This window comes from Bufo bufo, chromosome 1, assembly GCF_905171765.1.
Source record: "Bufo bufo chromosome 1, aBufBuf1.1, whole genome shotgun sequence".
Lineage (NCBI taxonomy): Eukaryota > Metazoa > Chordata > Amphibia > Anura > Bufonidae > Bufo > Bufo bufo.
This window is the reverse complement of record NC_053389.1, coordinates 133,603,094-133,616,254: the sequence shown is the minus strand read 5'-3', so window position 1 is coordinate 133,616,254 and position 13,161 is coordinate 133,603,094. Positions and strand designations below refer to the sequence as shown.

Sequence of the window (13,161 nt, the reverse complement as noted above, 5' to 3'; positions counted from 1 at the left end):
CCTTCTCCATTCACCACATAGGCTATATATCTGCTATGTAAGCTTCCTACCATAATGAACTATAAAACCAGGAAGGAACAGTGAAATCATTTGCAAACCAAACATCCTATCATGGAAGGCTTTCTTCTTTCAAGGTCTGAGGAACCACGGAAATAAGACAGGTATCTGAGCTAGTCATATGAAATAGAGAGAAGAGGGCAGGACAGTGTTCTTCGTGTGATCCAACATCATATTGCCCACTATGTTCTACAGTCAAGCGGTCTAAAGTTACCCATTAATGTAGGAGTCTTCACTTGGTTCAGACATAGAAAGTACTGACATACTGATAATGCTTTTTCAATTCTGCATCCAAGGTGGGTGGATGAAATTTATTTGGTATATTTAGATAGTGAGAAAGACTCCACCAGGATTTCTGCACAATCAGTTGACTACAGGACTAGTCTGGCCATAGGACCTACAGGGAAATTCATCAGGGGGCCACCCAAGCCCTTCTCATGGTCACCGGTCAGGTACATAATGATCTGATGTTCTCAGCATTAATTAATGCTTGGAGCATCGGATACTAATGTTCCTGGCCAGCCTCTGCTCTCCTAAATACAATTGGACAGCAATATAGTTGAATACCGTGGCAAGGATGGAAACATTTTGTGCTACACTGTGCTATCTGGTGCTGCTTGGGTGTTATTTTGTCCTGCACTATGGTATTGCTGGTCATGCCTACTTATGTTGTCCCTGCCTACTTCTATGGTATTGCTCTCCCTGCCTACTTCTGTTGTCCCTGCCTACCTTCTTCCAAATTTGACCTGCCTACAACATGGGACCAGTTTTTGTTTTTTTTCCAAGGCCACTTTAGTTTCCCAGTCCGCCCCCGGCTGACTATCTTATGTGTATGGGGTGCTTCCAACCATCCCCGACAAATAATGTTGGAGGAAAGATGCATTGGACATTTTGAATTTCCCCTGCCAATCATTTTGTTCTCTGGGGAGGTAAGCCACCACCAGAGCTGTCTGTCAGTAGCTTGCTCTCCTGTCCCCAAACTGAGCCCACATGTGTATGAAGAAGTCAGGACTCGGGAGAAATAGCTGTTTTGTTCTGCCAAATTTAATGTAGGTGTAATGGAACCTTAACTAGTGACATGACTTTCTTGGCCCCTCTAATTTCTTAGAGGGATAATAGGTACTCAGTCACAATTTATAAACAGCTGAGGAACATTTGAAAAACCAAAGTCAGTGGTGACCTTGGTGAATGCAGTAATGGAAGACCTCAGAGGCTTCTCTCTTCATCTCGACCCACAACCTGTAGCAGTGATCCTATTGCATCACACCTCCTCCAGTCCCTCTCTCCACGGCTGTCATCAATCACCTAACTACATTTTTTAACCTCTCTCTCTCTTCTGGTACTTTCCCTCCTCTTTCAAACACTCTATTATAACCCCACTACTAAAAAAACCATCTCTTGACCCGACCTGTACTACTAACTACTGACCTGCTTCTAACCTCCCCTTCATCTCTAAACTCCTTGAACGTCTTGTCTACTCTCGCTTAATAAGCTATCTCTCTGCAAACTCTCTTCTTGACCCCTTACAATCTGCCTTTCGCCCTCTTTACTCTATAGAAACTGCCCTTTCTAAAGTGACTTTGCTGGATCTCTCTGCAGCGTTTGATACCATAAACTCCTCCTCACCATGCTCCACTCAATTGGCCTTAAGGACACTGCTCTCTCTTGGTTCTCTTCCTATCTCTCTGGCTGCTCCTTTAGTGTATCATTCGCTGGCTCTTCTTCTTCTCCTCTTCCTATTAATGTGGGCTCAGTACTAGGTCCTCTACTCTTCTCCCTCTATACAGCCCCCATTGGACAGACTATCAGTAGATTTGGCTTAAGATACCATCTCTATGCTGACGACACCCAACTATACACTTCATCCCCTGACATCACCCCTGCTTTACTCCAAAACACCAGTAATTGTCTGGCAGCTGTCTCTAACATCATGTCCTCTCTGTATCTAAAATTGAACCTCTCAAAAACTGAACTTATTGTCTTTCCCCCATCTACTAACCCACCTAAACTTGATATTTCAATTTCGGTCTGCAGCACTATCATAACTCCTATGCAACATGCCCACTGTCTTGGGGCCACATTTGACTCTGATCTTTCCTTTGTTCCCCATATTCAATCACTTACACGCTCTTGTCGTCTGCACCTCAAGAATATCGCCAGAATCTGCCCTTTTCTTACGGTGGAAATGGCAAAAACTCTTGTTGTTGCCTTGATTCATTATCGTATTGACTACTGCAACGCATTACTAATCGGTCTCCCTCTCACTAAACTCTCCCCTTTTCAGTCTGTCCTAAATGCTGCAGCCAGGCTCATCTATCCGTCCAACCGCTACATTGATGCTACTAGTCTGTGCCAGTCACTTCACTGGTTGCCTATTCACCACAGAATACAGTTTAAACTTCTCACCCTCACCCACAAAGCTCTGCACAGTGCTGCACCTCCATACATCTCCTCCCTTATTTCCGTCTACCACCCTACTCATGCTCTCCGTTCTGTTAGCGACCTAAGATTAATAACCTCCATAATTCGTACCTCTCTTAGGCTACTTTCACACCTGCGTTCGGGTGTCCGCTCGTGAGCTCCGTTTGAAGGGGCTCACAAGCGGCCCCGAACGCATCCGTCCAGCCCCAATGCATTCTGAGTGGACGTGGATCGGCTTAGAATGCATCCGCCTGCCAGCGCTCAGCCTCCGCTCCGCTCAGTGAGCGGACACCTGAACGCTGCTTGCAGCGTTCGGGTGTCCGCCTGGCCGTGCGGAGGCAAGCGGATCCGTCCAGACTTACAATGTAAGTCAATGGGGACGGATCCGTTTGAAGATGACACTATATGGCTCAATCTTCAAATGGATCCGCCCCCATTGACTTTCAATGTAAAGTCTGGACGGATCCGTTCAGGCTACTTTCACACTTAGAAATTTTTATAATGCAGACGGATCCGTTCTGAACGGATGCAAACGTCTGCATTATAGGAGCGGATCCGTCTGATGAAACATCAGACGGACCCGCTCCGAACGCTAGTGTGAAAGTAGCCTTAAGCTGCACCTACTCTCTGGAATACTCTGCCCTGGAATACTAGTTCAATTCACAACTTCACCTTCAAACGTGCCTTAAAAACACATCTTTTCAGGCAGGCTTATCAAGATACCTAAAATGACTTTTTCCAGACTAAACCTTTCCCAAAAGAACTCCTCTGGTCTAAACTCTATCCTCTAGTAGTCCCAAACCCGAAGCAGATTGGCCGGCACCACTCCTGTCAGTTCAATAATGGCTCAAATCCTACTTACAAATCACAGTGGTATTATAGGGTTTCGAAAAGTATCAATATAATATATCACAGAGAGAAATGACTTTTCATCTAAAACATAACTTTTACTATCATTGGTTAAAATATTACCCCATCTAAATATAATGTTAGGCTAAGTCAAATAAATAGACAAGGCCTTACTTTGGACGTATCCAGGATAGTACAGTCCGATATATAAAAAATAACGGCAACTTACAGTTAGATGACTGTGGACCTGGCCAGACGGTGAACGAGAGGTGAAGTCTGGGCCGGGGATAGATGAGGGAGTGGGAACAAAATCCCTAATACATCCCTCAATGTACCCCTGCCTACAGGCGGAGCACCCGCCCCGAAAGGGGCGATCCCACCTCTCGGTAGCTAAGCCCTCGCTGTCGCCTAGTATTACCCTGCCTGTAAGGATTGAAGATGTTCGTCCCTTCTTAGCAGCTTGTCCCGACGCGTTTCCCCAGTAATCGTAAAAACTGGTTCATCAGGGGACTGGGGATAGATGATCAGATCTTTGCAAACTTCAATTCTAATAGTTGTTGATTAGAAAATAATAAAATAATAAATTGTTGCAGGTTTCATTAATGGTAATTAATGGTAATTGCCCATCTGATATTATGGGGCAAAAATTCTGGTAATTATATAGCAGACCTCCTGGTGTAATAAGGTGTATTACACCAGGAGGTCTGCTATATAATTACCAGAATTTTTGCCCCATAATATCAGATGGGCAATTACCATTAATGAAACCTGCAACAATTTATTATTTTATTATTTTCTAATCAACAACTATTAGAATTGAAGTTTGTAAAGATCTGATCATCTATCCCCAGTCACCTGATGAACCAGTTTTACGATTACTGTAAACGCGTCGGGACAAGCTGCCAAGAGGTGGGGTCGCCCCCCTTTCGGGGCGGGTGCTCCGCCTGTAGGCAGGGGTACATTGAGGGATGTATTAGGGATTTTGTTCCCCCTCCCTCATCTATCCCCGGCCCAGACTTCACCGTCTGGCCAGGTCCACAGTCATCTAACTGTAAGTTGCCGTTATTTTTTATATATCGGACTGTACTATCCTGGATACGTCCAAAGTAAGGCCTTGTCTATTTATTTGACTTAGCCTAACATTATATTTAGATGGGGTAATATTTTAACCAATAATAGTAAAAGTTATGTTTTAGATGAAAAGTCAAATCCTACTTATCACAATCAACTACCTTATGTGTCACCCCCAATTCCTCATAGATTGTAAGCTCTTGCGAGCAGGGCCCTGACTCCTAGTGTTTCAGTTGCATATTAGCCAGTTACTTTTGTTTTGTACATAACCATATGAATTTGTAACGCGCTGCGGAATATGGTGGTGCTAATATTAATAAATTTTATTCTTATTATTAGAATGTCTTTTTATAGAGATATTTCATCTTGAAGTCTAAAGCCCTGAACATCAGTCTGAACACCTTTTTCTCCGCATACAGAATGTAATAAAGCGATGATTCACCAAAGTGTGGGCTTCAGAATGCAACAGACAAAAATAAACCGAGCACAGTGATACTTCTGTTAAGTGACCTTTACATCTTAATAATCACATTCTGGCATCACACAAATCTCCATACTAGGAGTAGTCTTTTAAACACCTTGTTTAAATGGAAGAAATACCCTGGGTTTCTAAGAGGTGTTTATAATCTAGTATTTGGAACTGATGGAGGCCAATATAAAATCTGAGCTAATGACCCAAATAAGCCTGCACCCCAATATTTCAGTCTTAGTCTTAGGGCATGCGACAAATGGTTATGTTAACATGGGTATGACAAAAAATATTTTGCCCAAGGAATGTATAGGTATAACTTGATGCTCTTGGTCTCAATGCAAAATCTGTAACATGGTCCTAACCTACAGCACCATGTGCCATTGATAATATCAGTAGCCTCCTAGGTAACATAGATGCCTTTGGGTCTCTCTGGATCCCTGGTAAATGCTACCGACCAGATGAAGACGGATATGGAATTGGAAAGTTAAAGTAATTCTGCTATTGTTATAGCACTGGTGGATGTTCCCCTCAGTGTACTGTAACTGTGATGGTTGCTCCTCATAGGTCAAACCTGGAGACTTCTTCCTCTGTTATAGGGTCAAAAGAGGAGAGAGAGCATGTGGAGGAATTGGAGGGAGGAGGATTGAAATTATTTGGGGACTGGGAGATTATTTCCTGCCGGATACTGCCAATCTTGTCTCTGAAGTAAGTGGCCATTACAGATGCATAGTTACAGATCAGAGTGAGAGCTGAAGGAAATGTCTAGAGCACTTGATGATAAGTAATAGCGCTTTCCTACAAGTGAAACTCGTGTCCTGAGAGAGAACTTCATCCCTGAGGACAGCAGCTGTTAGGTGCAGATAGGATGGAGCTGAATGAATGGCTACTAATGGACGTGTTTTACAGCATTGTGTTCCTTTCTGGGTTTGACACTGCATCCAAAAACATCCTTCTACCTGTACAGATCCACCTTCTTGATTCTAGGGCATAGAAGCATATCAGAGTAGATATATATTTTCCAACAGGAGGGTGAAATGTTATACCAGTTATATTCTTCCTCACAGTGAGCAGAATTATAGTAGTTATATTCTTGTACATAGAATCAGTGTTATACAGTAGCTGTTATATTCTTGACATAGGGGCAGTATTATAGTAGTTATATTTGTGTACATAGAAGACAGTATTATAGTAGTTATATTCATATGAATAGAAGGCAGTATTATAGAAGTTATATTCTTATACATAGGGGGCAGTATTATAGTAGTTATATTCTTGTACACAGAGAGCAGTATTATAGTAGTTATATTCTTGTACATAGGAGACAGTATTACAATAGTTATATTCTTGTACATAGGAGCAGTATTATAGTAGTTATATTATTGTACATAGGAGAGAGTATTATAATAATTATATTCTTGTACATAGGGAGCAGTATTATAGTAGTGATATACATGTGCATTCAGAGCAGTATTATAAAAATTATATGCTAATACATTGGGACAGTATTATAGTAGTTGCAGTCTTGTACATAAGGACAGTATTATAGTAGTTATATTCTTGTACATAGGAAGCAGTATTGTAGTAGCATAACAGCCCTAACTTTTTTTTGCATCAGGCAATTTTGCCATACACATCTGTATCTGTATGGCAAAATTGCCTGATGCAAATAAAATGATAGGGCTGTTATGCTACTTTTTTGCCATACACATCTGTAAGATTTTAATTTCTGTCAACTTTTGTTATGGGTTGCACAAAGGAGAAAAAATTGCGGCATTTTTATTTACGCAGCTTACAATAAATAATGAGTTCACTATATTGTACTGGTTATTATTATTACTGGAATACCAAATACTGTGTTGTGATATTTACTAGTAAATATACAAAAACACATTTATTGTTATGGGTTTTGTTCCTCTTTTTGAAGAAACCCTAACTTTGTAAAACATAAAAGAAAAAAGTAAAGTAAAAATTACATTTTTGTTCCATAACTTTTAGAAAAAATGATTCTTTCATGGGTCTATATTGTGTTTGACCCTTGACCTTCTGTACAGCAGGCAGTAGACGTACCAAAGGAATATAGAAACATAGAATGTGTCGGCAGATAAGAACCATTTGGCTCATCTAGTCTGCCTAATATACTGAGTACTATGAATAGCCCTTGGCCCTATCCTATATGAAGCATGGCTTTATGCCTATCCCATGCATGCTTAAACTCCTTCACTGTATTTGCAGCTACAGTTGTGTTCAAAATTATTCAACCCCCAATGCTGTAAAGGGTTTTAGGGAATTTAGTGTACATTTGTAATTGTGTTCAGAATGAAATCTTACAAGGACTTTTTAAAGAACCAAATGCAACTAAAATGACATCAATTGTTTTTGTAATACAGTATTGAATTTTTTTTTTTGTGATTTCTTTATTGACACAATTATTCAATCCTTAAAGACTACCACCTCTTAAGACAGAGGTTCATTCAAGTGTTTTCGATCAGGTATTGAAAACACCTGTGGATGTCAAGGAGCAGCAATCAAGCATAATAAGCACCAATTAGGCAGATGTAAAAGGACTGTGATACTCAGCTCCTTCTAGACATTTACTGGTGTGTTTACAAACATGGTGAAGTCAAGAGAATGGTCCAGGAAGACAAGAGAAGAGGTGATTTCTCTTCACAGGAAGGGCAATGGCTATAAGAAGATTGCAAAGATGTTAAACATACCAAGAGACACCATAGGAAGCATCATTCGCAAATTCAAGGCAAAGGGCACTGTTGAAACGCTACCTGGTCGTGGCAGAAAGAAGATGCTGACTTCGACTGCTGTGCGCTACCTGAAGCGCAAAGTGGAGAAAAGTCCCCGTGTGACTGCTGCGGAACTGAAAAAAGATTTGTCAGATGTGGGTACTGAAGTTTCAGCTCAGACAATAAGGCGCACACTGCGTAATGAAGGCCTCCATGCCAGAACTCCCAGCGCACCCCCTTGCTGTCTCAAAGAATAAGAAGAGTCGACTGCAGTATGCCAAAAGTCATGTGGACAAACCACAAAAGTGTTCTGTGGACTGATAAAACAAAATTAGAACTGTTTGGGCCCATGGATCAACGCTATGTTTGGAGGAGGAAGAACAAGGCCTATGAAGAAAAGAACACCTTGCCTACTGTGAAGCATGGCAGGGGGTCAATCATGCTTTGGGGCTGTTTTGCTTCTACAGGTACAGGGAAGCTTCAGCGTGTGCAAGGTACCATGAATTCTCTTCAGTACCAGGAGATATTGGATGAAAATGTGATGCAGTCCGTCACAAACCTGAGGCTTGGGAGACGTTGGACCTTTCAACAGGACAATGATCCCAAGCATACCTCCAAGTCCACTAGAGCATGGTTGCAGATTAAAGGCTGGAACATTTTGAAGTGGCCATCGCAGTCACCAGACTTAAATCCGATTTAGAACCTCTGGTGGGACTTAAAGAAAGCAGTTGCAGAGCGCAAGCCTAAGAATGTGACTGAACTGGAGGCTTTTGCCCATGAAGAATGGGCGAAGATACCCGTAGATCGCTGCAAGACACTTGTGTCAAGCTATGCTTCACGTTTAAAAGCTGTTATAACTGGAAAGGATGTTGTACTAAGTACTAAGATTGAATGTCACTTGGGGGTTGAATAAAACTGATAATGATGTGAGCACAGAAAAGACATTTGTGGTTATTTCATTATAAATGTTATGTTATATTTGTCTGACTTACAAGTGCCTCTTTGATTTAATTGTAAACAAGATGACTGAAATGATCAAAATCAATGTCAAACTGGCCAAAACACTCAATTTCAGTGGGGGTTGAATAATTTTGAACACAACTGTACCACTTCTGCAGGAAGGCTATTCCATGCATCCACTACTCTCTCAGTAAAGTAATACTTCCTGTTATTACTTTTAAACCTTTGCCCCTCTAATTTAAAACTATGTCCTCTTGTAGCAGTTTTTCTTCTTTTAAATATTCTCTCCTCTTTTACCTTGTTGATTCCCTTTATCTATTTAAAAGCTTCTATCATATCCCCTCTGTCTCGTTTTACCACTAGTCTACAGGACTACTCTGCTGTAAAGATGAAATTTTCTGTGCTTAAAAAGCTATAGTGTAACTATTTATAAAAAAAAAAAAAGAATATACAATACATTTGGGGGTCAAATCCCACCGAGACAGTAAAATAAAAATCTTTATAGTAAAAGTTACTATTGAATTTTTCCTTTCCAGCTTTTTTCTTTTATGTTAAAAGTTAAAACTTTCTGCAAAGTTATTGAAACATACTTAGTATGAAATATCACACATATAACAGTATTTGGCATCCCTGTAATCATAATTAGCTGTACAATATAGTGAACACATTATTCATGTTGGTTAGTAAATAGTGCATATTTTTTCCTTAATTTCAGTAATATAGTATTTATTTAATATTCTGCCTTTTGAAGGAAATAGATTTTTAAGCAAGGAAAATTCATCCATTCCAACATGGCAGGTCTGTAGTGAAATGGTAACTCTTCTGTCTGTCATACACAAGTTCTGGGGTTCAAATCACAATAAAAACCTGTCAAATAATTTCTTTACTTAAAGTCTATGTGCTGAAAGAGGGCACATTCCCCAACCTATAGTGTAAGCCCATAGCTTCTATGAGACGAATATTATAAATACAAATCCAAAATGTAGGGTTGTGTATGAAGCATAAATCTAATCTAGTTATTGTCATCAACGTTGTTGAGACCCCAATGTCCATTGATCAAAATGAAACCATACGTTGTTGAGACCCTAATGTCCATTGATCAAAATGAAACCATACGTTGTTGAGACCCTAATGTCCATTGATCAAAATGAAACCATACGTTGTTGAGACCCTAATGTCCATTGATCAAAATGAAACCATACACTATGATATAGCAATGATGCCTGCTCCACTATATTATGTTAATAGTCTCTCTACATATTTATATCTTACAGGTTGCCCAGACACAATGGACATATTGTTACTCTCCAGGTCATATTACCAGTAGCCTAACAACCTGCACCAGAAGATGCATTTAACGTTTTTGCTGTTCTCCATTTCTGATCCACTACTGTCTTCTCCTAATGGTGCCTTCACCCTCCACCATGAATGATGAGCAGAGACTGCACAACAACGCGGTAGCCTGGCTTATATGTTCAGGGATATCACTTTTAGCTAATGCCTGGGGGATTCTCAGTATAAGTGCCAAACAGAAGAAATGGAAGCCTTTGGAATTTCTAATCTGCACATTGGCCGGAACTCATATTCTTAATATGGCCATTCCCATCACCATGTACTCAGTGATCCAGCTAAGAAAACAGCACTCAGACTATGAGTGGAATGAAGGGGTCTGCAAAGTCTTTGTCTCTACGTTCTACACCTTAAGCCTTGTCACCTGCTTCTCTGTCACCTCTTTATCCTATCATCGTATGTGGATGGTACGCTGGCCGGTAAACTACAGGTAGGTCCCTAGAATCCCAGGAAAAGACCTAAATGTCATGTTCTAATGAAGAAATATTTGGATATCTCCAAGACAAGTAGTATTGTTGAAAATTAGATGTAAGGACCTCTAGCCTAAAGTCAGTAACCTTGACCATACATAGCATAAAACTACATATTGGAAATGTCAGAGCTCAATATAATATGTCAAAGAAAGTAAGCATCACAAAATCAATTCAAAAACGAGGGTGCTGCCCATGTGCACGAATACGTGCACTGAATTACAAGGAGCACTTGAAAAAATAAATGGCGGCACACCAAAAATCACACAATTAAATCACGAATTTTATTAATATCCAAAACATGATCACAAAAAAGTTAAAAACCATTAAAAACTAATATTTCATAACAGTTGTATAAAATATATATGTGCTTTTACCTCCCTACTTCCACATCATATACCCCTAATAAGGTCCTAAAGTGCCAAACCAGTAAAGTGACTAGTACATATAAGGCTACTTTCACATCTGCATTCGGGTGTCCGCTCGTGAGCTCCGTTTGAAGGGGCTCACAAGCGGCCCCAAACGCATCCGTACAGCCCTAATGCATTCTGAGTGGACGCGGATCCGCTCAGAATGCATCAGTCTGGCTCCGCTTGGCCTCCGTTCCGCTCAGCAAGCGGACACCTGAACGCTGCTTGCAGCATTTGGGTGTCCGCCTGGCCGTGCAGAGGCAAGCGGATCCGTCCAGACTTACAATGGAAGTCAATGGGGACGGATCCGCTTGAAGATGACACCATATGGCTCAATCTTTAAACGGATCCGTCCCCCATTGACTTTCAATGTAAAGTCTGGACGGATCCATTCAGGCTACTTTCAGAGTTTTTTTTTCAGAGTTTTTTTTTCAAACTATAATGCAGACGGATCCGTTCTGAACGGATACAAACGTCTGCATTATAGGAGCGCATCCGTCTGAGCAGACATCAGACGGACCCGCTCTGAACGCTAGTGTGAAAGTAGCCTAAAGTGCAAATAGTAAAAGTAAACGTGGCAACTTGAAAATCAACATCAATTAATGTCTATTGAAAATGGCAAATATCTGAAAAGAAAAATCTATAAACATACCCAAAAATTTTTGACTCATGAATAAAGCACAGAATATTCAACAAGATTATTTTAGTGAAAAAAAGAGTCTCACATATCGGTTGTTGTGGAAGGACCAAAGCCCCACCTGTATCGCCGTTTCTGTGGCTTTGTCATAATTCACTCATTTTTGTGTATGTTTATATATATCTTTTTCAGATATTTGCCATTTTCAATATACATTAATTGATGTCATTTCACAGTTGCCACATTCAGTTTGACTTTTTGCCCGTTATGTGCACCGGTCACTTTACTGGTTTGGCACTTTGTCTCACTTAGATATAGGACCTTGTTATCGGTAGATGATGTGCAAGGAGGAGCAACACCATAACCCTTACCATTTCCCATAGAAAATGGTAGGATGGTCTTCACCTGTCATGCAAAAGATCCAAAGTCATATACTGTAGCCAAAATCACATGGAAGGTAGTGTTTAGTGTCAGGAGGCTGCCAACATTCAGGATTCACCAAAGTATTTAGAAACTCTTTGTCCGTGTTTGAAGAAAGTCTGTAAAAAAATATCAAGCTTGTATATCTGTCATTGCTGGGAGGCCTATGTAGAAAAGAGGGTAGCTCTTGTTGGACTCATCTTTACACTCATTACCACACCTTTGTGAGGGGCAGGGAGTTGTTTGCAGTTATACCTGGGCTAAGATATTGATGGGGCCAAAATGTCTCTCTGCCTCTCATTAAATAACTGGTACTATAAAAGATGCCTAATACTTAAGGGTCCCTGTTAATGAATTTTCAGTTAGGCCCAGGATCTTAACGTTATACCTGAAGTATAGTGGGGAGGGGGTAAACCAACCCAAAAGTCATACTGTCCTTCTCTGTGTGGGGTAGAATGGCTGCCAGCATGCAACACTGGCCTTTCTATATTGCTAAGATAGAGGGAGAAGGGGTTGGTGGTATGCACAGCCCATGAGATGTCTGATTTTTCTGTATCTATTGTGAGGCCACTCCCCCTCTGTGCGGCATCTCCTGCTCTGTGAGGCCACTCCTCCACTATGAGACCACTCCTCCTCTATGAGGCTACTCCTGCTCTGTGACACCACTCCTCCTCTATGAGGCTAGTCCTGCTCTGTGAGGCTACTCCTGCTCTGTGAGGCCACTACTCCACTATGAGACCACTCCTCCTCTATGAGGCTACGCCTGCTCTGTGAGGCTACTCCTGCTCTGTGAGGCCACTCCTCCTCTATGAGGCCACTCCTCCTCTATGAGGCTACCCCTGCTGTGAGGCTACTCCTGCTTTGTGAGGCCACTACTCCACTATGAGACCACTCCTCCTCTATGAGGCTACGCCTGCTCTGTGAGGCTACTCCTGCTCTGTGAGGCCACTCCTCCTCTATGAGGCCACTCCTCCTCTATGAGGTTACTCCTGCTCTGTGAAGCCACTCCTCTTCTATGCGGTCACTTCTCCTCTATGAGGCTACCCCTGCTCTGTGAGGCTACTCCTGCTCTGTGAGGCCACTCCTCCTCTATGAGGGCACTTCTCTTCAATGAGGCTACCCCTGCTGTGAGGCTACTCCTGCTCTGTGAGGCCACTACTCCACTATGAGACCACTCCTCCTCTATGAGGCTACGCCTGCTCTGTGAGGCTACTCCTGCTCTGTGAGGCCACTCCTCCTCTATGAGGCCACTCCTCCTCTATGAGGTTACTCCTGCTCTGTGAAGCCACTCCTCTTCTATGCGGTCACT

At 41.6% G+C, this 13,161-nt stretch overlaps 1 protein-coding gene across 1 annotated transcript in view; it reads left to right on the top strand.

Annotated features, from left to right (window-relative positions):
* The window catches only part of GPR153 (G protein-coupled receptor 153), a 90,516-nt gene that overhangs the window by 35,325 nt on the left and 42,030 nt on the right, over positions 1 to 13,161 (top strand). The window contains exon 2 of the mRNA XM_040429637.1: positions 9,840 to 10,345. Within this exon, the coding sequence (XP_040285571.1) occupies positions 9,969 to 10,345 (377 nt within the window). The 5' untranslated portion in view covers positions 9,840 to 9,968. The remainder of the gene's footprint in view (positions 1 to 9,839; positions 10,346 to 13,161) is intronic.